The sequence below is a fragment of the Equus przewalskii genome, chromosome 27, assembly GCF_037783145.1.
Source record: "Equus przewalskii isolate Varuska chromosome 27, EquPr2, whole genome shotgun sequence".
Classification (NCBI taxonomy): domain Eukaryota; kingdom Metazoa; phylum Chordata; class Mammalia; order Perissodactyla; family Equidae; genus Equus; species Equus przewalskii.
Window position 1 is genome coordinate 31,185,746 of NC_091857.1, and position 26,616 is coordinate 31,212,361.

At 48.0% G+C, this 26,616-nt stretch overlaps 1 protein-coding gene across 8 annotated transcripts in view; it reads right to left on the bottom strand.

The window, feature by feature from the left end:
• RUNX1 (RUNX family transcription factor 1) overlaps nt 1-26,616 on the bottom strand; it is a 263,836-nt gene that overhangs the window by 18,622 nt on the left and 218,598 nt on the right. For 4 of the 8 annotated variants that reach the window (XM_070597215.1, XM_070597217.1, XM_070597216.1 and 1 more), the window contains exon 6: nt 25,484-25,675. The exons of 3 other annotated variants lie outside the window; for them this stretch is intronic. In XM_070597215.1, coding sequence (XP_070453316.1) covers nt 25,484-25,675 — 192 coding nt within the window. Of the gene's footprint in view, nt 1-12,200; nt 12,268-25,483; nt 25,676-26,616 lie in introns of all 8 variants that reach the window. One more of the 8 variants, XM_070597221.1, reaches the window with a different exon arrangement.

Consider the following 26,616-nt stretch of genomic DNA (forward strand, 5'->3'; position numbering starts at 1 on the left):
AAAAGGGAAAAAAACAGGTGCAATAAATATAAAACAGTTACAAACAGGGCAAATATTAATCCAACTATATCAGTAATCACTTTAAGTGTGAATGGTCTAAATGTGCCGATTAAGACAGAGATGGTCAGAGTGGGTTAAAAACAAGATTCAACTATATGTTGTCTACAGAGAACCCACTTTAAAAATAAAGATTCAGGTTAAAAGTAAAGGGATGGAGAAAGATATACCAGGCCAATACTAAACAAAGGAAAGCCAGGATAGCTATATTAATTTTGTACAAAACTGACTTCAGAAGAAGGAAGAATTTCAGGCATAAAGAAAGGAGTTACATGATGACAAAGGAGTCAATTCTCTAAAAAGACATAACAATCCTCAACATGAATGCACCTAACAACAGAGTATCAAAAAAATAGGCCAGAAACTGATAGAGCTACAAGAGAAATAGAAAAATACCCTATTATAGTTGAAGACTTCAGTATCCCTGTTTTAGTATTTAATACATCAAGCAGGCAGAAAATTAGGGCATAGTTAACCTGAACAGCACTACCAACCAACTTGATCTAGTTAACATTCATAGAATACTCTATCCAGCAACAGCAGAATACACATTCTTCAGACACTCACAGGGGATGTTCACCAAGATAGACCACATTCTGGGCCATAAAACACACCTTAACAAATTTAAAAGAACAGAAACCATACAAAGTATATATTCTCAGGCCACATGGATTTAAACTAAAAAATCAATAGCACAAAGATAGTTGGAAAAATCTCCAAGTATTTGCAGCTTAAACAACATGCTTCTGGGCCAGATAAGAAGTCTCAAGAGAAATTAGAATGTATTTTGAACTAAATGAAAATCCAACTTGTCACAATTTGTGAGATGCAGCAAAAGCAGGGCTTAGAGGGAAATTTATAGCATTGGATGCAACCATTAGAGAAGAAGAAAGATCCAGATTCAAGAATCTAAGCTCCCACCTTAGGAAACTAGAGAAAAAGACCTCTGCAAATCAAAAGCAAGCAGAAGAAAAGAAATAATAAAAATTAGAGTAGAAGTCAACAATATAGAATATAAGAAAGTAACAGAAAAAATCAACAAAACCAAAAACCGTTCTTTGGAAAGTTTAAAATGCTTGGTCTTCACAATCCCACCAGGCCACAGGAGAGGATGGCCAGAGACACGTCCTGGTTCTACTCTGACCACCCACCTCTATGGGCTTTTTAACAGCTACCCTCAAACCCTGGTTTCCAACAGTACCATGTGCGCTGGGACATCTTCCCTCAGCCTGGGGCCAGGAGAGGGCTGATGGTGCTCTCCTGCTGGTTGTTATAGTTAGAAGGCCCTTTCCTTGGCTAGCCAGCTGATATCTTTAAAGACCTGGTCTTTCAGTCACCTTTCAGAGCCAGTTAAAAACAAAGAGCAGACAGTTATGCCTGCCATGGGCCCCCAGCGTCTGTTTTTAAAAAAGCTGACCTGCTCGGTGAACATATAAACCCTCGGGCCACCCTGGTTTTTCCCTGGAGGATTGGTTCCCTCTTTCAGCTTGGGAGAGACAGGGCAGTTCCCAGGGTGCCCTCCAAGTTCACCTCAGTCATGGGTAGCTGGTGTAATGCCCTCTTGGATGCCTCAGAACACACAACAGGATGTGACTCAGGACTCAGAGATGTGAGTCAGTTTCCAGGGTGATGTGTCAGGGCGAGCCCCAGTGGTGGCTTGCATCTCCCCGTCTGGGACCCCTGGGAAGAAAGAGCCGGGCTCCCGTACAGACAGACAGGGTGACCCCAGATGCTTCACTGCTTCCTTCAGAATTGTGGGATACCAGCGTTCATGGCCTCAGGCATTGCGTAATTCTCGGCTGTGAAAAAGCAGAGAACTTCCCTGAAAGTTCCACTGTCTCCCAGTGTCTCTCGTGCTGTTTCTTCTGGCCGAGGCAGTAAAAATGCAACACAGCACAACAGGCAGGAATCGCAGTCACCCACAAGTGCACCGAGGTAGCAGACGCTGGATTAGCAGTCGTCGCTATCAGTGAAATCTCATGATACCAAGAGCCAGTTCCCACCAGCTCTGGATCCTGGAAAAAGAGAGGTTGTGAAAGAGCTCCGGTATTTGCCAACCGCTTGTCTCTGCTGGCTGCAGACATCTTGGTTAGTCATGTACAGCTAAGATGCATTCATTGTTCCAGCAATTACTTTGAAGGGAAGCATCCAGCACCAAGCTGGGGCAGAGACCTGCCCGGGGAGACTGTTTTAAAGGCCTTTAGGGTTTTGAGGGATCCCGTCCTCACAGCCAGCCGCGGGCCTGGGAGGTGGCAGGCTGCCTGCGGGAGGGAAGAAGGGAGTTGTGTGGCCACATCTCCACCACTCACTGCCCCTGGGACCCACATTCCGAGTGGGGAGGCTTCGTGGCTTTGCGGTCAGGGCGCTGGGAATCCAGAAGGCTGGCTCCTAAGATCAGAGCCGCCCCCAACCCTGGTGGCTCACCACAGTGCTTTTCCTCTCAAACCTCTGTTTCCTCATCTCTAAAAATGGGGGCAGCCAGACTCACCTGCCTCACAGGTGTGAGAGTTAATTAATGTTTGCGGCGCAGCTTTGAGAGCCGCAGATGAAAGGCGCTCCATAAATGCAAAGCGCTCTTCCTCATTAGAGTTGCCAGACAGTTCCCAGGGGAAACAGTTCACCCCTCTCCAGGAGCCTCTCCTCTCGGCCAGACCAGCCTGAGATGCGTCTGGAAAAAGGCTCTGGACTCAGGCACCACTGTCTCCCAGGAAGGGTTCAGGGATAAGTCACTGGCTTCTAGAAGAGACGGGGGTTTTGATAACACCTCTTGTTGTCTGCCGGCACAATCTCCCTCAGTCGGAGGGAGAGCGGCTTTCAGTTCACACGGGGCGGAGGGATCGTGGTTCTGAGAGAAGAGAAGGCACCTTCTGCTCTCTGCTCTGCCCTCCCTTGCAGACGAATGATTTCCCTTCTTTGTTCAACAAACATCCATCGCAGACGCCTTTCCTGTGAAGGTTTTCTGCCCCTCAGCCTCCTGTACACACTGTCAAGGCCTGAACTGATCCTACAGAGAGGCTGGATAGATTCCTGTGAGGCCAGGCCCTTACGGGGCATGTTCCAGTTATTCCACGACCACCCTGCTAATTTCCGTCCATTCCTCCATTTTCTTCTCCTCCAACAAAAACCTCAAAATACGGAGGGTAAAGATGGCTTTCTGTTCCCATCCACTCATTCTCCGGCATCTTTGCCTTCTTTGTTAGTTCCTTGAAAGGGATGAGCCGGAAATACTGTGTTGAGGGCTGGGAAATCCAGGCAGCCTCTCGCTTGGGACTGGGCACTTGGCGTAGAATGAGGGCCCTTGCTCTGTGAGGGATGAGGAGACAAACGACTGACACCTCAAGGTGGGAAGCTACAGTGGGAGAGGCACAGCGTGGCCCAGGATTGCCCAGAGCTAAAGAAACAGAATTTTCTGAAAGACCATTCCACTGAGGGTAGCAGAGGCTATAAAGAGGACTGTGCAGGTTTGAGAGTCTTTGTTCCATGGCCCAGGGTGGGAGACCGTCAGAGCCAAGCCGCAGTCCAGAGTGGCCATGGAAGGCCAGGTGCTGATGACGGGGAAGCCCACGGGACTTCGCAGAGAGGCACCAGTGATCTCTCCGACTAAGTAGATCCAGTAAGAGCCGTCCCTTGGGCAGATCCTATTAAGTAACATGGCCGAGGCTTTGCCAGGGTCCTTGTAATGCCTCAGGGTGGCAGCAGGCAAGAAAAAAAGGAGTGATGTTATCTTTGGGACTGCAGGGACTGTAAGAGAACTGACCCCTGCCCCGTGAGTTGTCTGTTTTGGAGAATACGCTCCTGAGCCCAGCTCAGAACGAGATCTGGCGCACAACAGGTCTCTCTCCCGTCATTCTGCAGCCTGGCTTCCTTTGAGGACACCTCATCCAGCTCTGTAGCCCCAGCTCTCTGTCCCAGCATGCTGCCCTCCAGCCAACCCCCGGCATCGGACAGGCTTCTGGTGGGAGAGGTTTTGGGGGCGTGGGGCAGAGAGATCCGAGGCCCCCCTGCCTGCCACTTTGACCATGTCTGTCCAATTGTGCGTTCTCCTAGCTGCAACTCGAGTTTTTGAGTTTTTACATGAGCACTTTTGTGGTTTCGTAAAATGTTAGAGTGTCTGACACATTTTAGAGTGGCTTGAAGCCCTTCCAGAACCTCTGTCTTCTGCTCCCATGTGACATGGGCTCTAATGCATCCTTACTGGATTTTACGCCACGCACTTGCGTTTTAAGCGGCCAACTCTGAAGCATGGCATTCTAATAAAATCAGAAGAAGAACTCATATGAATGGGGAAAGAGAGAATGGAACACAATATGATCTAGAGAGTGCGGAAAGAGAACATGAAAGATGCTTAACTAGCCTTTGGTTTGTGTTGGCCCCAAACATTTCCAGGGTTGGCAACCTTGTCCCTGAGCTGTCCCTCAGGGAGTCAAAAGGACTTGAGCAAGGGCCTGGCTTGGGAGTCTGAGACATCAGGACTGAGCCCCCAGCTCGCCCCTCACTGCACGCTGAGGCAAGTGACTTAAGCCTTTGGAGACTCAGTTTCCCCACCTGTGAGGAGGGGTTGCAGGGAGGATGAAATGTGATCCTGAGCTCCATCATCATTAGTGCAGTACCTGACACCTAGTAGGCATGGCTTCTCTCCCCTGTGCCTTCGGAAAAAGATCCTGTGTCCAGAGAGCATCCACCCAGTGCCGCCTGCCACAGGTTTCTCATCCATGCCGGCTAGTGCTCCATGTGAGGAGGGGAGAGGCTCAGCCCTACGGAGCCACTAGGACCTTCCTTAGCCAGCCAGAGCTCCAAGGTGCAAAATGTCCCCAAGGCCCTCACTGGGGAAAATGTGGTCTCAAAATCAATGTGTGCGCCATTGTGCTGTTCCAGCAGGGTTGTATGCAGACTGCTAAGATGATGTATAAGCCCTTCCTCCCGCTGAGCACCTGCCTCCTTCAGAGAAAGGACCACATCCTCACCGCAGAAGGCAGCTGCATCGCGGCCACAGCACAGAAATCCCAAAGCTGAGTCTTGCAAATCAAGGACGCATCATTCTTTATCTTATGAGGACTTATGTTGAATGGCAACAGCTCTTCCTTTAAGAGCTTCCATTCCACGCTCCCAGCTTGAAGAAGAATATTCTGACAAAGGAAGTGGAATAACTCCAGCAAGCAGAAGTGCCCAGCGCCCTCCATACATGCTTGCTTGCTAAACCAGTGTTGCTTCAGCATTCTCCTGTTCCCCTCATGCGTCTCTCCTGCCCACTCTGTCCTGTCACAACTTTTCTCTCTCTACTTGCACCCTCTTCTTGTTTTCCTTTCCCCCACATCAGGCTCAGGCTCCTGGAATTCCCAGGGGTGCGAGTCAGAACCCCTCAAGGAGTCGCCCCTTCTGCACCCCCTCTAGCATCCTCTCTTTTGCAGGGGCACAAATGCCCAGTGCCTGCCTCGAGGGAACAGCACAGCGAGCACTGTGTGGTTCCTGGCCATTCCTTCCAACACTCTGAACTTCCACAAAACTATGGGGAGGGTCTCTGAATGTACATAACCACAAATTTCTCCCTCTAAAAGGGCACTGCCATTCCACTTGAACCGCTTTATTCCTCCCACTCTGCTATGCCAGAACTAATGACAAAACCAGGAAGCATATTCTCTTTCCAGAAGGAGGGGCCTTACCTCCCCCAGCCCCCCACTGGAGTAATAAGACATACGCGATTCACGGATTTACTGTCTGTTCTGTTGGTGGCCTCACAGAGACTGGCAGCTTTGAGCTCAGCATCATCCTTCATTCCTAGAACACAACACCCCATAAGGCTCACCAGCTCTGGTTTATGTTTTGTAGACACATTTTTGGAGTGGTGTTTATTATACTTGTTAAACTCAAGCTTCTCCATACATAAAAAGCCCCCAAGAAATAGCTTCCTTATGCTTCTCTTTATTTTTTGAAACTGCTAAATGACTCAGATATTTGCTATCGAGGCAACAGAGTGAGGAAGAAGAATCCAGACTCTTTCCTCCTTGGATGCGATGTTCCTATGCAAGCTTTCAGTTCTTTAGAATAATTGGATTTTTCTGACATGGGAGGCATGGAGAGTCACTATTAGTTTCTTCTGTGGGATCACACAGCTCCCTCTCTCATCTAATTCCCCTGCCACAGTCTTCTCCCTCATTTTCACATGAGATCTACACAAGAGGGATTTGTCCACTGGAATCTGCAGCCATTTCTCACACTGCAAAGCACTGACCTTGATGTGAACTAATTGGGATTGTGGTAGATTAATAGCGCAGGTTGCTGAGGTGGAGATTGGCAGCATAAAGGAGACCTTTGAAGATAAGAGCCGTGTGCACCTTCATAGCCCATCCCTGGTGCTCTGAACAAAGGACACAAACTAATAAAGTCAGACTCATCTCGGGGCAATCCGCGCTCGCAAAGGAATATCACCCCGAACTCTGATTCAGAAAGGCAAATGGAACTCTGCCGGAATTCTTTTCAACTCCAGCACAGATCTCGATTTAAAAAATGACACACACATGCAAAACCTCTTGGTAATAAGCAGACCTCTGATGATCTAAAGATCCACAGCTTCAGTTATTGACTTAGAGAAAGTAAATGGCATTTCAAATACAACCTTCATACTTTAATAGATGAGGTCACCCTGAGAAAGATGATACTGAGCCCAGCAGTGGGAAACCTCCCTCCAGAGAACTGCTTTGATTTACAAGGTCAAGGAAGGCTTTCTCAGAGAAGCAGGAGGTTTTCAGTGACTTGGACTAAAATGGGAGAATTTTTAAAAAAAATTAAAGGAAGAGGTTGAGATAGCAGACAGCTAGGAAACTCTTGTTCAACACAAGGGATGACCTCTGGAGAACAGAGATCCTAGAGACCAGGAGAAGTAAGAGTCAAAATGGATTTACTGCCCGGAAAGACACCCAAGCGACTCCCATTTGTTGCAAGTGTTAACATCCTGTGTGGACTGACTAAATCCTTGTGAATTTCCCAGACTGGTCTAAACAGGGGCGATTTCTCCTCCAGGGGATGTTGGGCAATGTCTGGGACATTTTTGTTTCTCACAACAGGGGTGAGAAACTGGTATCTAATGAGTGGAGGCCAGGATTGCTGCGAAACATCCCACAGTACCCAGCATGGCCCCCTACGGCAGAGAATGATCGGGCCCCAAATGTCAGTGGTGCCTTAGGGAAACCCAGCCCAGGGTAGGTACACACCACCACGGTGGTTTTCAGCCACCAAGTCAAACCATGATGACAAGCCATAGATGTGACTTCCAGAGGTGCCCTCAGACTCAAGAGAAATTTAATGCAGCACGGTGCCTGGGGCAGAGTGCAGATGAAACTGAGGGGTGCGAAGAGATAAGGGCTATGGTGGGATGCCTTCTGGAGCCCCTGTGGGAATGCTGGGGTGGCTGGAGGCCATCCATCTGCCGGCATGGCGTCAGCAGTCGTGATGTGCCCAGGAGAACTCCGTCCCCATGCCAGGGTTTGGGACAACTGCTTTCTCACAGTCTCATGGCCTGCCACCCAGACTTGGAGCTGGCATGCCGAGCCCTGGCTGAGCTGCAGGTGTCAGTGACCAACAAGGTCACTCCTGAGCTGACCATTGGCTTTGCCACCTGGGAAAAGACAGGCTAGTGCTTGCCTGGTCCCAGCTTCCCGGGCATGAGTCACATGTAACGAGATAATGATGCAAATCACTGTCAACATTTCTAAGGTTTCATTCCAACATCTCATGGAATGATAGGGCAGAAAGCAACCTCGGAGACCTTCCCAGCCAGCCCCATCTCAGAGAAAGGGTGGAGAGGAGAGGTGACAGGGCAAGGACAGACCTTCTGGTTCTTTGTAGAGCGCTGTTTTTACTATATGATGATCAAAGCCATTTCCCCCCCCCAACCTAGTTACCATTTACTGACAAAATGAAAAAACTGGTCTAAACCCCCCCCCCCCAAAAAAAAGAAGTAATCATCAAGCCCAGTGCCCAATGGATGCTGGGGAGGAGCACCTTTTCCTGCTGACAGGGCCGGGATTCTGAGCTTTGTGGGACTGATTGGAAAGTCCTTACTCCATTTATGTCTCCGTTCTACCCTGAAACTAAGTCCAAACAACCCCAAATCTCAAATAAAAGTTGGCGTCTATTGCTGTGAATTCATGAATAACCCAAGTCAAAATCAGGGGGCGGGAGGTTACCATTTTCCCCTCCTTTTGTGTTTTGGGGGCGGCCGTGGGGGAGGAGGCAAAATTCCAGAAGCAAGGAGGTGGCAGCATCACATCGTCTCCCTGGTTCCGCCTTTTCTTCTAATGGCCTTAAACTGCCAAGTGGCTGCAACGTGCTGATTTTAAACCCTTTTATGGAAAGTGCCATACCCCTTTCTGCTCACATCACTTAAAATAATGAGTTAGCCGCACTTGTATTAGTCTGTCTTTCAAGTGGATTAAATTCACGGGCTCGTTCTCCTCCAGTCTCGCAAGCTTTGGCCTGGCTGTCTGAACCTCCAGATTAGACTGATGAGCACATGCCAGACAGCAATGAAACGCAATTACCTAGGCAAACTTTTGAAGGATTTGAGCCCTGGGGCACAGGCTGTTTACGAAAGACTAAAAGCACCGTTTGTACTGAGCAGGACCAGTTGCCTCCATCTCTCGGAGTTCTGGATGCCGCCTGCCACTGGACTCCAGGCAGGATTTCTAGGGGCCCGATAACATCAGGCTTCTGTCCGCACCTCAGCACCTCAGGGGCTCTGCTCTGTTTTCCAACAAGAAAATACAAGTACCAACAAAAGCCTATTATAACATCTCCCTTTGTGTTCAGTGACTCTCTCTCTCATTGGCTTCTTTTTTGGTATTGTGTGCCACTCCGAAAACAGGCAGCGAGAAATCATCCTATAGCTGCTTGGCTCTGTAACGTCTCTGGAAACGAACAACCTTTCCAATAAACAGGAACTTCCTGTCTTCTTTGAAAAAAAAACCTAACCAGTCTCAACAACATGTCCAAAGTACTTTGCCCTTCATTGGAACAAAAGAGGCTTCTGAGGAACCGAGGGAAGAGGGGACAACGAAGGCGAAAGAGAAGATTGACAAGGAGGGTAGCGAACAGCTTTCCCTCTGCTGGTCCACATTTTGTTATTTTTGTCAGACAGAGACCAGTGGGGCGGTATAGATGGGTTGGAATGGTCCTTCACCCACCAGCTGAAAACTATAATGTGACGATGCGAAGGCGAATGGGGGAAGGGGTCCCTTGGCTTCTGTTGTCCATGTTAGGTGTTGCCAATGAAATGTTTCAGTCTTGGGAAAGACTGAGGCCCTGGGGCGGATCAAGGGGTCACTTTGGGAGATAGACTGTGATTAGGGTGGGCAGTAGGATGGCTAGCAAAGATAGAGTGAACTTGGAAGGATGGATTTGATAAGTGCTGGAACCACGAAGAATCTAGGAATACTCTTAGGGAAGGAGGCAACACGGATACCTGAACACGGGGGCAGGGGGCAGGACGCAGGTGCCGAAGAGACAGTCGTGAGATGGGGGGGATGGGATCACAAGGAAGTAGTGGATAAACAACCTATTCTTACTTTGGGGTCCAAATCTCTAATTAAATGTGTATAACCATGTTTGGGTATTTGGAAGACAGCCTCAAGTGAGCTGTTTGAGGAAGAAGGAAGATGAGAAAGAAAGAAGATGACACAAGAGAGTGTGGCCTGGGGGGTAGGGGGGCAGCAAAAGGGAAGGGTAGCCCACTGGCTTTAGTCAACAGAAGGCTGTAGAAGGTAGTGGGGTCAGAAGGTCAAGAAGCACTGAGATTTCCCATTTTTCTCCTTGTCACAAAAGCAAAGGGAAAGGCCCAGGGAGGGATGGGTATGCTGTCACCTGCTGGGACCAGCCAGGCTCTCTCCTGCAGGCTCCCAGCTGGGCTCTGTGAGACCGAGAAAGGGCAGATCAAGGAATAAGAAGCAGAGGGCCCTCCCCGAGAGCTGGTGCTTTGGGAGGAAGGAAATCATTCGGGGCAGGAGATTTTGAAATTGGGATTAAAACCTGCAAATAGCCAGTTTTGACCTGCTGTCCTGAGAGCAGGGGACATGCTCCTCAATGACTCCCACTGATCACTGACCTGGAGAGCCGGGCTAGGGTGGGGGGTGGCGGTCTGGAGAAGTTGGAGAGAGAGTTCCTGCCTGCCTGGGACTTCTAGGGCAACTTGTCATTTTTCGGAAGCACGATCCCAGATGGGGAGGGGAAGGTGGAGTGCATGGGGTTCAGGGAGCACGTTCCATGTTGATTGCCTGGCGGGCATCTGATCGGTCAGTTTTGATGTTTCGCTGATCCCACAGCACAGAGGGAAATCTCAAGTTCTTGCTGCCCAGGAGCCCAAGACAGCTGGGGACAGAGCAGTCAAACACACACTCTATCGGGTAACAATGGAGGGCAGCGAACGGGGAGATGGCCAAGTGAGAGGGGTGAACTGATGGGCCCAGGACTTGGGGCAGGGAGTCAGTTTGGTCCTCAGTGGGGACAAAGATACCCTGAAGGAGATGGGGCAGGCAAGGTGTCCTGAAGAATGGCAGGATTGGGGGAAGCGGGATTGGAGGATGACGGGAAGGAGCCTTCTGGGTAGGACACCAGCATGGACCCAAGCTGGTGGGCAGGGCTGGCCCTGGGCGTTCAGAGGCGAGAGGAGAAGATAGGTAAGAAGACAGCAGTCACAGCCACCTCAGTGCCCCAGCCTCCCTCCGCTGGCTCGTCCATTTGACTTTGGTCATTTCATAGCACGGATGGGCTCAGGGGAGGAATGGAAAGTCTCACGGCCCGAAGAGAGGCAGGAAGCTTGAGAAGGAGCTATGAAATCAGTGGTTGAAGTGAGCTCAGTAGGTAGCGTCTTTTATTTCTGTATCAGGCCCTCCTTGGCCGTGAGTTGGCCTGAAAAGGCACCATCTGCTTCCTCAGCCACATTCCCCCACAGGTGGCATGTTCAGACAGAGTGGGCTCACGGAGGAGCACGGGCCTGAGGGGAGGCTGTGCAGCGCCATCCCTGGCCTTCCTGAAGGCCAACGTCTCAACAGGGACACCACCTCCCACTGCACAGGGTCTTCACACACATTGTTGCTCAAGGTCCCATAGAAGGAATTCAAACCCAGGTTGGAGGGGAGCCAGAAGTCTCCAGATTTTCTATCACTCTTTGCCGTTTGCCACACCTCACTCTGCTGCCTCTGAAAAGTTGTCGTTTTGTCCCTCTGGGGATGTTGGCTGATATGTATATAAAGATACTTGGGTGGCTGAGTTAAAAGTGAATTACTCTAAGAAAAATGGATGGGCCCCACTTCATCCCTGAAGGTCTCGGATGAAATAAACAGCATGCATGTTTCCCCTGCTGTGTCTCCAGGCTGAAGATAAGAGTCAGCAATGGGGCTTAGTGCTTAAATAGTTATTTGTAGTTGACAAGGATGGGGGCTGCCTGTCTTGTGTTGGAGGACAAGCAGCATGGGGTGACCACTGGGACCCAAATTGCTCTCAGCTCAGGGAAGAGCCTTGCTTTTGGAGATGGAAGCTGGCAGACTTGTTGAGCTGCTCAAGCCCCCAAGATGACAGTGGCACGAGAAAGGAATCACTAGGTGCTCCTACGTGGCCTCCCTCTGGTGGGGTCTTGCAGGAAAGAGTGGCTTTCATTACTCTGGGAAACTCTTTTCTTGAGTCTTATCCTAAGGGCCTCCACACGGTGTGCAGTCCTATGAGAAAAAACTCATTTCAGATGGCTTGACTGAATAACAACCATCCAGAGCCGGTAGCCTTGAGAGGTGCCAACCTGGACGAGAAGAGGTCGTGTCCAGTGGCTACCTCGAATCAGGGTCCCTGGAAAGCTGGGTTTGCAAAGGTCCACAGACTTAACTGCTGGTGGCCAGCCCTGTCTTCTCTGTTGATAACAAAGGACAGGAAGGCTGAACCGGGGCAGAACACTTTGCTATTTCATCAGTGAGCAATGTAGAGCCGAGGAAAAAGTTCTCTGCTTTCTGCTCCCGTCACTGACATGTCAACAATGGAAGGGAAAACAGAGAAGAGAAAACCTTCCCCAGACAGACCCCATCCACGTGGCAAGGGCTCACGTTTCAGCGCCGGGGGCGCTACCCCCCTACCCACGCACCCCGCTTCTCCACGGCACTGCTCACCTCCTGAGATGACTGAATTTACTCTCCAGCAGGCCCCAAGCTCCTTGTTTTGCAGTAGGAAATTCCCCTGTATGAGAGGGCTACTGTTGGTATTGTTTGTTTGTTTTTTAATTTCCAAAAATAAAGAAAAGTTTATAAATGGGGGTGAGGGTGGACAGGGAGGGTGGAGGAGGAGGGGGCAAGGGAGGCAGCCGACCCCAGCATTTCCTAGTCTCGACTTGGCTTCTCCCTGGCCCCCAGTGCCCCCCCCTTCCCTGTTCTGAATGTGAAAAATAAGCAGCCTGAGCCGCCTGGCCTGGAGATGTGTCTAACAAGGCGCTCATTGTCTCAGACAGGTGTGAGATTGGACTTGATTTGGGGCCAACACCTCCAGTACCGGAGCCAGCTCTGAGAGCTGAAAACATGCAAGAGCCCTCCAGTAATACCACTGCAGCCAGCCAGAGTCTCAACAATTTAAGGCTTAACACACACAACATAAATCAGAGGAGGATGGACCAGCCGACCGGCAGCTTCTTGGGCGGATGCCTGCAGACTGTCTGCAGATCAGACCCTGCCTGTTTGGGTTATTTGAGATTTTTTTTTTTTCTGTAATATAAAGATGAGAAACTGGGTGGAGCAGCGCACAGAGGCACACTGGGGTTTGCCCAATCTTGTTCCAACAGCCCCTCTCTCACATAAGTGCTGTTTTGAAGGGACTTCTCAGGAAGGTTCCCTTTGCTGTATCCAAATACGGGGAATAGATTCAAGCCGGGGAGGCCTGGCAGAGAAAAGCCGAGCGCTTGAACACGCGAGCTGTCTGTGTGATCTTCGACAAGTCACTTGACTTCTCTGGGCTTCCAGTTTCTCGTCTGTCTAATGAGGGGGCTGGCCATCTCATTCTGGTCTAGCTTTCTATGATCCACTCATCTCCAGTGGTCAGAAGTTCAAAGTCACTGTAAGAACTGCCTGAATCAGGGGAAATCGTTACTCCTGGGAGAAAATTTGTAACATGGCTGAATGCTGTGTTTCTGAGTGGATCCGTTTCTTTGAGCAAGAAAGGGCTATTTCACAGCATTCCCCTTCACTGGCCGCCTCCTCTTATCTGTTCCTTAGAAACTTGTGATTCTCAGACCGTGAGGCAAGCCCCGAGAGCCATGCCCGGCCTGGAGCTGAGGCCCCTCGGGAGGGGAGTGCGGTCCGGACACGTCAAGAGCCACAGGCTAGGGGAGGCAAAGATGGAGATGACAGATCCACACGGCTAGTTAGCGAGGGCCTCAGGTCCCCATTTCTCCTGAGTAACTCTCAACTAGGTTCCATTTAGAAGTGACTTCGGAGTCCCCAAGTCTCAGTAATGCAAGGGGGCCCAGAAGCTACTTATCAATGCACTGCCTCTGAGAGGGCATTTGTCTCTGCTCGTGGGATTCCTGTGACATTCCTGGGGTAGCTTTGGCCCTGCCATTTGTGTCCCTGACCCTGAATTCACGGACAAGGGTGTGGCCGTCGCAGGGACGCCTGTATCTGGCCTAGCTCCTGAACTCCCACTGCCAAGCACGGTGCAGGGAGTAAATGGCGTGAAGTTGGCAGCCGCATCCTGAGCTGGGACGAGGGGATTGTCACTCAGCACCAGCCCCCAGCCCTCCCAGCCCCGGCCTGCCAGAGCCGCCTCGCCGCGTTCCCACAGCTGTGGCTCCCCGACTCTGCCCCGTCACTCTCGCACACCTGTTTGCTGGTCTGCTTCTGGCCCGCCAGCCCAAGCCGCAAGCAGCCTTTCAAAGCCCGGGCTTGTGGGCGGAATCGGCACAGGGAGGTATTTACTTAAAATCACACAGGAAGGTGAAACTTGGTTCAAAGAAATCCTTTTGTAGATGGTTCATTAAAAATGCCAAAGAGGCTGACCATTCACATTCTCTGAATGTGTCCAATTCATGCAAGTAAGGGGAGGGGTCAGGGTTCATCCTTGAGTGCTGCCCACGTGGGCCCTGTGGTCAGGGAGTGTCCCGCCAGCCTCCCTGCAGCTGCTTGCTCCCCCCAGGGAGCGGGGTTGGGGGTACTTACTTGGTGGAGCTGAGAAGGACGAAGGGTGGCCTTGAGATCTATCCTTGCCTTTTAAAAAAATGCCTATTCCTTAAGTATGAAATTCAACATTTTGAAAATAGAGACATAAAGAAGCACATGATATAGAATCCAACTATGGGACTCCAGCACCTCACTGTGGAGACAGCACACTTTTAGAAAACGGCAGTAGCAGGCAGAGCACGATTAAATGTCCTAATGAGCATTCCATACTGACGGCAGAGACTATGTTCTATGACCACCTCTGAGGCAGAGGCAGGATGGACCAACAGGATGAGCACTGGACCAGGAGTCCCAAGACTGGGAGTTCAGGTCTGCCTCCAACTGGGCCAATCATTGATGCTGCTTGGGCCACGAGTGTCTCATGAGTAAAAGAAAGGGCTTTGAGCAAAGAAGTTCAAGGTTCCTTTCAATTTGAACCATTTTCCATTCCCATTTGATCTTGTGGAACAGTGGTTATAGGTTCTCTTGTTAGAGTTTGCCCAAGGAAACAGAACTGCATTGAACACACCGCTAAAACCACCACTGGCCTGATCTGCCCCAGGGCTGTCATCACTCCTGGGGAATAAGGAGACACTGAAGGTAATGATCACGGAGTAGCCGTGTGGCTCATGTGCAAGGACGGATGTGCAACGCCCTGGTGATACACCAACGCCACCAACAAGGGCACAGTAATAGCAATAACAGTAGAAAGAATAACGCTGGCCAGTTATTTAGTATTAAATATGGCTCTTTGCTAAATATTGACAAAAATATATCTCAATCCTTGCCACAAGTTCAGGAGGTAATGAGAAAATACATGCAATGCTTACTGTGTGCCAGGCATCCAGGGCTTTTGGCATATTAACTCATTTAATCCTCGCAACTCTCCAGTGAGTTGGGACTATTATTATCATGCCCATTTTACAGACGGGGAACAGTGGAGCAGAGGACCTAAGTAATTCTCACAAGGTCACATAACTAGGAAGTGGCCAACCTGTGATTTGAATTCCAAAGTCCATACCCATCATCTGCCATACAGATTTTAGCATTAATTTATGGATCTAGATTCTGCTTTCCTCGTAAAGTGCATTCTGGGGGGTCCCTTCTGAGTCCCTTTGATGATAAGATGGGAGGAGCAGCTCTATCCTGACTGATGGGATGGATGGACAGAAGAAGTGGCATGCTGCCTTGACATCCCCAGGCTGCTGTGTCTCCCTGTGAGGGAGCCATGAATGACCAGGGAGAGAGTGAGAAAGAAGAGAAAATCCTTACAGACCATCTAATGCGTCTCCCCCCACCCCCTCCCCCAAGGCGTGAAAGAATCAAATGAGGAAATCGGGAAGAGATTCTGGAATAAGAATAACAAGATTTCCTCTCCCTTCCACCTGAATTGGCCATCCGTAATTTTGCGCAAATTCAATTTTAAAGTCATGCTTTGTAAATTGTGGAAAATCACATTAAATTAAACAGATCCACGTCTGGGCAATGACTTCTCTCATTTAGCAACATATGGTGGCTCAGAAAGCCTGATCGCACAGCAAAAATATTATGGAAAAAAAGAGCCTTTTAATCAGGGGCAGCAGAGTGAGGGGCTCGGGGACATCCCCACTGGCGTTCCTCAGCATCTTAGGCGTGGCTGTTAATCCTCAGGAGTAGCAGTCTCCAGAATCACAGAATGTGAGAGTGTAAGACCACCTCGTTTATCACTTACATGGTAGACAAGGGGCCTGGGACTTGGTGGTAAAGAAAAGAGTGCCAGGTCACATGGCTGCCCAGCGGCTAAGCAGGCACAGCAGGCAGGACCCTTCAGGACCACGTCATGCCCCTCATGGGTGGCTGGTGGTGGGGATTGAATGAACCAACAGCATCAGCCCTTTCTATATATGTGAGCTGTAGTTATTTTGTTATTGCCTTTGGTAAATGTGTGAACCAGGCAATGTCCTTGTCATCATCTCGCTGTAGCCACTCCTCCAGTAACCACTCAGGTACAGACAACACCACAGACACATGCAGCAGTTTCAAAACTAGGGGGAAAATAATTGCATGTTTCAAAAATGTCTGCGTTCATCCTTAAGACACCAGCCCTGTTGGACAACCAACAGAAGCACGGCTTAAAACTCAGGCAATTACCGTTGTTCCACGTAGCAGGCAATTAACAACAAAGTACGGATGAAGATTAACAGACCTCAAGAGGAGCGATCTAAATAAACCACTTAAGGGGCAGAAACGCCAAGTCGAGCCCTTGAGCTTGTGCTGACTTTTACAGATATTTTAATAACTTTATCATTATATAATTTGCCATCTGATATGTACAGAGAGATGCACTAATGGAGTGTGAGTGGCCACAACAGTGCAATAACCCCATGAGACTTCATAAAACAGCCATGTTCGCTTCCCTGGTATGACCTGCAACTCCAAGAAATGTAATCACTAGTCAGATTATTTCTTCCTCTCTTTTGACCTCAAGATGTTCTTTTAAAATCCCCTATAAGAGTGTGTATGTAGCCCTTCCAAAGATGGAATGAGGCCTTGGCACAGTAGAGCTCTCTGGGTCTTGGGTCTGGCCTTGGAATGACTCAGCTTGAACACGCGAATGGAACTGTAAAGAGGACTACTTCTGCTGTGGGAACCAGCAAGTTACAGATCTGGGAGACTTAACTGCCCCGAACAGTGAGCTACTGACCCCCAGGGTAGTACTGACTCATCCAGGCCCCACTGAGGGCTGACTCAACCTTCCCTAAGATGCTCTGCTTTTACGACACCAACACGGTCACACCCAAACCCTAGAGTTGAAAGGTCATAGTGCATCCTCCTCCTGACTGCACAAGGACTGAGCTCACCACTGCAGTGGCCCAAATCTTCTTGACCAGAATTGATTCCATGGACTTACGGAGGCTTCGATGCGGCGACATTGGGTGGAAGAACAAAGAAGGTGTGCAGAAATAAGCACTCTTTCAGTTCATGGTGTATGTTTTAAAGCTCAGGTTTCATGGCCACCAAGTAGCTGTTAGGTGACATGAGATGTGGGGGTCAGAGTCCCCCACTGCCTCCTCCTCCCTTTCATCCATACTCCCTCCAGGTAGGAAAGCAGGGGGTTCCATCTTAAGGAGAATCACATTTACAGAAGGGGTAGTTAACTCTTGCTATCAATGACAATTGGAAGATGTTCTTCAAAATCTTGAAACTATATTTGGAATGTTCTGAACCCTAAACACGACCCTAAGATGGTGTGAAATGATGATAGTGTCCAGGACTGTGGCACTTGAGCCTGCGTCTGGAGGAAATGACTGTCCTTGCTGCCCAACCTCTCCTACCCATGGCTCATTTGGGTTCTGTTTTCTCCTGCAAATGCTTCTTTATTTTAAACATAGATGCTATATTCCATACCATTTAGGAGAGCCTGATCTGTCTACCACTCAATCTGAAGGCTTTCCATAGCTTGATAATCAAAAACCCATTGGTTAAGAACATTCCTTTTTCTGTTCCTTGCTTGAGGATTTCTTATGAGTCCTCAAGAGCACACAAAGAAGCAGAAAATAAACACGACTGGCCAATGTTTGTTTTTCGGGTGAGTTCTATAGTATTATTTTTTCTTATTATTTTGTTTTATTTACTGTGGTTGGTAACTGAATCTCTAGTATCAAAACATGAAATGTTCTGCCAGAAAGAGATTATGGAAGAAAAGTCTGTGGAAAGAAACTGGGTTTGTCAGTGAAGATTTTATTTACAGGAGTTTTGCAATCGGTATCTTTAATCTCCATAATAATTGGTCTGTTCTACTGCTCTGAAGGCAATTGTTCAATAATAAGAAAGCTCCTATGGGGCTAAGGCTTTGAAAGTAAAATGTGAAAATATAATACAAATATACACGGAGGTGGCTCTTGACAATTGAGGCCAGAGAACCTCTCTGCCTCTGTACATTTTCGCCGCTCTGAAAGCCAGAGGGAAATAAGGAAAGACAGAATTACAGTTCCTCAGAGTTATTTAAATCATACACGTTGAATTTTAAAGAGCCCTAAAATAACCCAATTACAGTGGGCCTGCATTGCTGTTCATGACGTGAGGAAACATAATGCAAATGAGTAAAACCAACTCACTTTGCAGAACTGCTACTGACAAAAAAACAGGAGTCGCTTTCTAACCAGAGCCTTTTTTTCATGAAATCAGCATAAATTGTTTGTTCCTCTCTTGGTACAAACTTTTGCTAAAGTTTAATACTACTTCATGGCTGCAGTCAAAGTTTCTTTTTTAAATATCCAAATTTGAAAGGCTATCTTTGGGTGATTTGTAAATTTGGGATTATGAGATATGCAAAGTGAATCACCAGGCTTTTGAAATGGGTGTGTGGTCAACAATGCCTTGCAATAAAGCCACTTTAAAAAAGGCAGCTTGTTCAAAACAACAGTGATATGCCTAGCTGCTCCTGGAGGTCAAATTCTTGAGTCTATCCCAACTGGCTGGCCGTGGTCTTGGTGACATCCTCTGTTCCTATGGTTACTACCATCCACGATGTCACGTGCTTTTGGGGGCTAGGGCATGAGGCACCCAGGCCTCCTGTCTCCTGGTCTGCACTGCTGCCATGACACAGGGCAGAGCCCTCTTTCTCTACATAGCACTGTTGGGCCCTCTGGTTCCATCTACATAAGGGCAGAAAGTATTAAGAAATATCTAATCTCATCTGGAAAAAAAAATCATACTTTTCCTGGCTGAGAAATAAAAGCATCGCGATATTGAGTTCCAGAAAATGACAGTAGCCAGAAGACATCGTAGAGGTGTTCAGGCATGAGACCCTGAGTTCACATCTACCTGCCTGTAATATCTGTTCTGGGGGATGGACATGGGAAGGTTATTTTGGGGCTCACTTGATGCCCCCTATCCTTTCTACCTTAGTGTAATGGGTAGAATGGTGCCCCCTTCCCAAAGATATGTCCACCTTCTGACTCGTAGAACTGCGAATATGACCTTGTTTGGAAAAAGGGTCTTTGCAGATATAATTAAGTGAAGGATAAGATGAGATCCTCCTGGGTTAGCTGAGTGCTGCCTAAATCCCATGACAAGCATCCTCATAAGAGACAGAAGAGGAAATGACACAGAGGAGAAGGCTATGTGAAGATGGAGGCAGAGACTGGAGCAACGCAGCCACAAGCCAAGGAATGTCTGGAGCCACCAAAGGTTGAAAGAGGCCAGGAAGGATCCTTCTCTAGGGTCTTCAGAGGGAGTATGGCCCTGCTGACACCTTGATTTTGGACCCTGGCCTCCAGAACAGTGAGATGATAAATTTCTGTTGTTTTAAGCCATCAAATTTGTGGCGATTTGTTACAGCAGCTGTAGAAAACTAATACCCTTGGTTTGGTGACACCATTCGTAACAGCTAACGGGGATGAAGTGTTACCTGTGGGCTGGCTGTAATGCCCACTGCTTCATGTTTCACAATGGTCTTAGGATCTCCAAGTATAATTATTACTCCCATTTTGCAGATAGGGAAACTGAGACTTTAAGAAGTTAAGTAATTTGCCAGAAGTCCTATAGCAATATGTGTTGGAGACCAGTTTTGGACCCACATAGTCTGCCTGTTGAGCCCTCATTCGTAGCCACTATGCTTTGCTGTCTTTCTTGGCCATTAGAGTTACAGGTTAACCCTCCTGCTATTTAACCATCCATATCAAGCACACGCTCCAGCTACAGCTTTGTTAAAAACTTACTCTTCTGAACAAAACCTCTGTGTGTGTGTGTGTACGCAAGTGGGTCTTTGTGTGTGTGAGTGTGTGTCTGTGCATGTGCACACCGGCACATAGGTTACAAGAATAAGGGAAAAGTTCAGAACGTTTCAAATCCACAGAAGGAATATTTCATCATTAAAATCAAGCCCTAAAGTGAACCCTTCCTTCTTTTAATTAGAAAAGATGTCCACAAGGCATTAACAACACGCTCCGGAAAACATGATCTGATCACCTTGAATGACATCCATGAAAACGTTTGGTCTGAAAACGCAATCCCGCTAAAATGTGGGTTCTGATGACTAGGGTGCTGACAGCTCGCCAGGTTGGCGGCTTCTTTGAAGGGCTGGTTTATTAAGTACTTAGCTGTGAGGTGCTTGTAAATACATCCCAGGCATCTAAGCAGTGCTGTTCAAGGGAGTTCTGTGTTGGTAACTGTGCCCGTCCAAAAATAGAGCATGGAGTCGATGCTACCTCTCAGTCTATTACGTAACTCACGGGCGTGAATGGAAAGCAAGGGCAGTGGACATGGTGTGGCCACATCAGACTCCAGCAACAAAGGCCACAGGCCAGCTGGGAGGCAAAGGACTTTGGGCCTTTTTGTTAAAGGAGAAAACAAGGACTTAGGTTTCTCCGAATCATTCTTACCCCTTTTCTGAATGCCTACGATGCAATTCGTTAGTATGAGCTTTTCAAACTTTCCTTAAACTTATAGTTTATGTCGTAGCAGCCAAGAACATAGAAAACAGTAACTGGGTCTCAGTTCCTGCCTGGAGAGTGCTTCTAGTACTGTTAACTGGTCCCCTCTCTGCCTGCTCGGGAGGGGGCGGGATGCGGCTGTAGCACGGTGAACTTGCTTGTTACAACCCCACACGTTAGCTCTTCATTCTGCATCTGTTCCACTATTTTTCCTTGCTTCCCTCCCTCCCTTCCTTTCTTCCTTCCTTCCTTCTTACATTTATTTATTTTTATTTATTCATAGCAACCCCTGATTCAGGCTTGTTTTCAGTGTGAGATTCTGATGCTACAGACCTTGAAAGACTCTCAAACTCTACTATACCTAGATAAGAGTTATTTTTAAATCATTCTCTTTTCATGTTTACAGCAAGTCTCATAAGTTGATTTTCAGCACCTCGAATACTCTGCTTTGTGTAACCATCAAAAGACCATTTATAAATTTACATATGAGGATTTCTGGTCTTTGACTGGAGCATCTACTTCCACGGTAATCAAACAGCCTCCACCTCCACTTTGTTCTTGAACTTCTAGATTGCTAGAAGAGAAAGGAAGGAGAGAAAGAGAGAGAGGGAAAAGCAAAGGGAAGAAATGCTGTGTAGTTTGCTATTTTACCCCCAAGGCTGGAAAGGGGATTTCTCTCTCCTCCCACAGGAAGGTCGAAAGTTCTTTTTCCTTTTGTCAACCCAGCTGATAAAGGTGGACATAAGCACCCGGTAGAGCTGTGCAGAAATACAGTCGATTCAGTATCTCAAAGAGCTTCTCAGACAAGAGCACCAGAACATGGTCTTTCCAAAGTAATTTTAACTTTTGGGGAAAACCACCATCAAAACAGAAATCATTTGGAATGCTAGAAATCAGGAGATGATTTGGAGAGGTGAGGGCCCCCTATGGCGATACAGAACACTCAGTGAGGTGCCCACACTCCTCAAGCCTGATTAGATGTTGCCTGGGTTTGGATATTAAGGAGGACTTGGTCCCAACGGGCCCCACAAGGGAGACTCTTACACATAGGAAGGCCAGGCTGTTGCCCCCAATAAAGTAAACAAAGAGTGGCTGGGAAGCCCTCACCCCACTGGTAAATCCTTCAATCACTCACAATTAGAGATTCATTATTCTGAGTTAAGCTTTCTTTTCGCCCCATCTTGAAAAACAAATGTCCATGACCCCAAAGGAGACAATTTGTTAAAGTGCCCGCCACAGAGTCTGGCCCTACAGTGATTATTATCATCAACACCTAGTAATAATAGAACACATTCAATACGGGACTGACTACCAAATGAATGGCCCGTCTTCCCTTTGGCCATCAGGATTCTTCCTGACATTGGTCAACCCTGTGTCTAATCGATTCTCGAGCCAAGAGCGAAAGCCCAGGAGACCCTGCCATCCCATCAGCACTGGCTTTGTGGCCAGAAAGGGCCGGGTTTGAGTCCAGGTCGGTCACTTACGGTCTCGGAAATGTTGGGCAATTGCTAACTTCTGAGGTTCAGTTTCTCTGTCTGTAAACCATGCCACAGGATTGTGGTGAGAGCGGGATAAGGCACACAAAAGGTCTGACCTGTGCCAAACTCGATCATAACTGGTCCACTTAAAGAGTTAAACCTCCAGCCTTGATGTTTATGGCAACACACACAGGAACAACAGAACCAGCCTCTTAGTTTCTCTAGTTTAGACAGTTTCCTGCACTGGCAGATATCATTCTCTCTCCATCTTCCCAGAAAGGAGGGAATTATGCAGCCTTAAATGTGGTTCATCTTTTTCGATAAATCAGGAGTCAAATTCTTAAAATTACTTGCTGGGGTTGCCTGAAGCCATCTCTAAGGGGAAGGTGTGATTCGATTCGGCCCCAGCGTCTTGTCTCTCTAGAATCTGCCCTGTTCCATCTTTCAGAAGGACACGTGCCCTTTCTCTTTCCCATGACTGTAAAAGAATTCTAAAACTCAGCTGTGGAAGTTCTCAGCCATGTCTTGACTCGCATAAATTTGTAGCCATGACAAAATGGCTTTCTGTTCAATTTTAAGACCTGGTCAAATAGGAAGTTGAAATTAACCTCAGCCCTTTTATAGTTAAAACCTCAACAAATAAACAGTGGTTTGGTGGCATGGCACCCTGCTCCTCTCTCCCATCTGTACCCTGCTTCAGATAATTTGAGACGTCTATTTTGAGTGATTCTCAAGCACATCTGATTCTGGATAAATAGAGACATTTTTCTCTATCTGTGATTTCCTACTGACAGACTTAGAGGGAGAGGCATAGGACTTCTGATGAAGTCCTAGCAAGACGGGGTGTATCAGCCTCTCTAAAAACCCATGACCTCTCCGACCCCCCGTTACTGACATTTCCACGATGCTGAAAACATTTACACATCTGTATGGCATCCCTGTGGAACTGCTGTGATTACTTCTGGGATAATTTTCTTACAACTAGTGCTGCCATTTCAAAGAGAGCCATAAACACATGCTGAATTTTTATATAAAGCATCTTCTTAAATATAATATAGAAGTTCCAGAGCTAAGCCGGGAAAATAACCATTTTCCTACCTGTCAAGAGCAAAATGAAGGTTCTGGCTGAAAGAGACTTTACTATTATCCCTGTTAACTTTCTCATTTCAAGCAGGAAAAAATCCCGAGGGTCTACTCAAAACATGACTAGGATAAAATAGCCTATTTTTAATTTTAAAAAAAAGGAAAGAAAAAGGAAAAGTAGTTTTACATGAAAATATCCTGGATACTTATTTTTCAAAAGTTGTTCCTACAATTTTACAAGTGAAGTACTGAATAGCAAATCATATTTTAGAAAGAAAACGTCAGCAATATAGCTAACACATTCTTTAGAGGGGCAGTTAAGCCCCAGGGTACTCCAAAAGGGAGCTGTTATTTCTTAGATGCTGCAGAAGTAAAAAGTTTTTAAAAGGAACAAGAAGAGAGTGATGCTCCGTGGTAAAGCTGATACTCTGCTAAGCATATAATATTCCAAAGAGCTAAAGAATGCCCATCCATGATAATGCCTCCACTCGAGAGTTGCTGACTGCTGAGGACAAGAATTTGCCCTCCCCTCTTCTGATTGGTAAAGAGAGCAGATCTGACAAGGAGAGAAATCAGATCTGATTCATTCCTCACCAGAACTGTCCAAAACAAAACTGACTTCATCGTGACAATATTGACTTGCCCCCACATGGTTGAATTTTCCGTTGCCTTTAAAAACGTGCAATATTTTTGGTTCTAACATCAGTAGACAAAGACAGATCTCTTTAACAACTCAATAGTATAAATGTTCAGTGATGCATTGAGAGAATAAGAAAACAGACCTCTTCCCTTGATGTTACAAATGGAGTCCTGGAGATGAGACAAAAATGAATTGAGATGGCCCTAAACACAAGATCAAGGAATCTCCTCGAGAACTTTATTCTATTTAGAAGAAAAGTGTCATTTCACCCCAAGCCCATCTCTCTCACTTAATGGGCCATTTGATCGAATTTACCATACACACTTGCACTTTGGAATTTTTAAAAATCAATATGCATATTTTGAAGAAGTACTCATGATTATTAAGCATGGGAAACCAACGATTTCATGGGATCTCTTCTTACATACACTTAAGATGAGCCCGTCGATGAGAGGTAGCCCCCAGAAGTGAAGCTTTAGGTTTCTGTTTGTGCACAAAAGGCCCACTCTACTGATAGGCCACTTCATAGCTGTGTGCATAGTATCTTATGGGAAGAGTTCTTTGGGAATTTCCACTCAAACAGAAGAACCTCCGCCAGAAACGTAATTGTGAGAGCGTACAGCCCGGATCATCAGGCTCCATGCGAGAGCGTGGGTGTGCCTTTCGAGAATGCCACATGTGCTAACCCCGAGAGAGCTCTTGAGCCGGCAACCCTAAAGAACTTATGACACTTGCACATCCCACAATACCACTCACACGGAGAAAGCGCCTGGGGAAGCTAATTTCTGCTGTCCCAGAAGGGCAGGTGGCATATTGCTGGCCACCTGCCCTTCCCCCCAGATGTGTTGCTTATCTTTTCCTTTGAGTTAAACAAGCCTGCTACTTTGAGAAAGGAATCTTACTGTGACCATATCACATACAGCTGTGTCCTGCACGGCATCAAGAAAATGACAGCATTTCGGAAATTTGAAATGGTATCACAGAGCAAATAATCATTGACGTCAGCAGTTTCTACAATGTAAATGAACTATGTGAATTATCTACTTTGGCACCGCGGGTTTTATGCAATTACTGTATTTTACCGTGTTTTTGCAATTGTCAGCTAGCCCCATGGAGGGGGGGAACCTGCATTCTGTACTGACTGCAAATTTATTTCTTGCAAATAATACCTTGATGTGAGGGGACCCGGACATTCCTACTCTATCTTTATATTTTCAAAAGAAGGTATATTAGATACAACCTCCACAAATTATCTGAAGACAATAAGAACTTGAAACATGCTGACCTTCACCTTGCTTCGTGTGTGCGTGTGTGTGTATGTGTGTCTTCAAGCCTAATGGCTAGATAAGAAAATAGCGTAGCCAAAGCTAACTCTTAAAAAATTCAAGATGTTATCTACACGCAGATATATCTCTCCATATCCTCTCTATGTCCTACGCAGCAGAGCTTTTTAATCTGGGGATCTTGTTACAACACAGATCCCACTCGGTAGGTCTGGGGCAGCCGGAGACTGCGTGTGTAACGAACTCCCAGGCTGTGGGTCTGCAGACCACCCTTTGAACACGAGCAGGGCCGCTCTGGGTGGGTTCTGCCTGAGGGTGAGGTGGGAGGCGGGCTCGTCCAGGTACTTACCCTGCATCTGACTCTGAGGCTGAGGGTTAAAGGCAGTGGAGTGGTTCAAGGAGGCCCGAGGGTTGGGTGTGGGGGCTGGGTGGTGTGGGCTGACCCTCATAGCTGTGCGCCGCAGCTGCTCCAGTTCACTGAGCCGCTCGGAAAAGGACAAGCTCCCGGGCTTGGTCTGATCATCTAGTTTCTGACGATGTCCTATTGTGGGGAGGGGGTGGGAAGGGGAGAGGGAGGCAGGGAAGAAGGGAGGGAAGAGATCAGAAAACGTATTGTGGATTTTCTCAAATTTGGGGTTTTCTTGTCTGTCCCCTCCCTCTCCCCTCACCCCCAACGTGGATTTGCTGGAGATTTGCACATTTGGCTGGCTCCCAGTGGGAATTCGGGGCTATTGTCCTCACAGCAGGCTGGTGCCCCATTGGTCACACTGGCCACTGGGTGCTCCCCCAGTCTGGGCCCTGGCACCCACCCCAACCCTCTGCACCCATCTCCACTGGGCAGAACACAATGGGCACACAGGACCTGGTGACGGTGGTGATGGTGGGAGGGAGAGAGGGTGCATTAATTGTTGGCACTTAGCCAACTGTGGGCTACACTATGGCAGCCAGGAAAGGTGCCCCCCCCGCCCCTCTTCCCCCACCCCACCCTCCCCCCGCCGTGGCATCAGAACAGCCGCTCCTTACTGCAAACCCAACCACTGGCAGGTTTGAGAGGCAGCAAAGTGGGCCCTAGAGCTTAGCGGCAAGCCCCTTCCAACAGGAAATGAGGAGTGGCTGCAAACCCACAGCCCCTGAGGAGGTCCGATTTCCTGTGAAATGCCCAGCCTCAGTAGCCCCTCAGCCCCTCTGGCTCCCCTCTCCCTCTCCTCGAAAGCTTTCCACCAGCGTTCTTTCTTCCCTGAAGCCGACTTCCCCAGGTGCCCCGGCTACAGAGGGAATTGACAGGAAGTGGCAGCCTGGCCTCTCCAGTCCAATATTCCCAGCAGGCAGGCCCACCGGAGCCCCGAGGGGGCTGCCAGCAGATTGGATGGGCTTCCCCAGGGGGCCCAGGAATCCAGGGGTGGGGGGAAGGTGGGCCCCTCACTGTCTGCACGGACAGCAAGCGTCCTCCTCCTGCTCCTCTGCAAAAATCACCGTCACCAG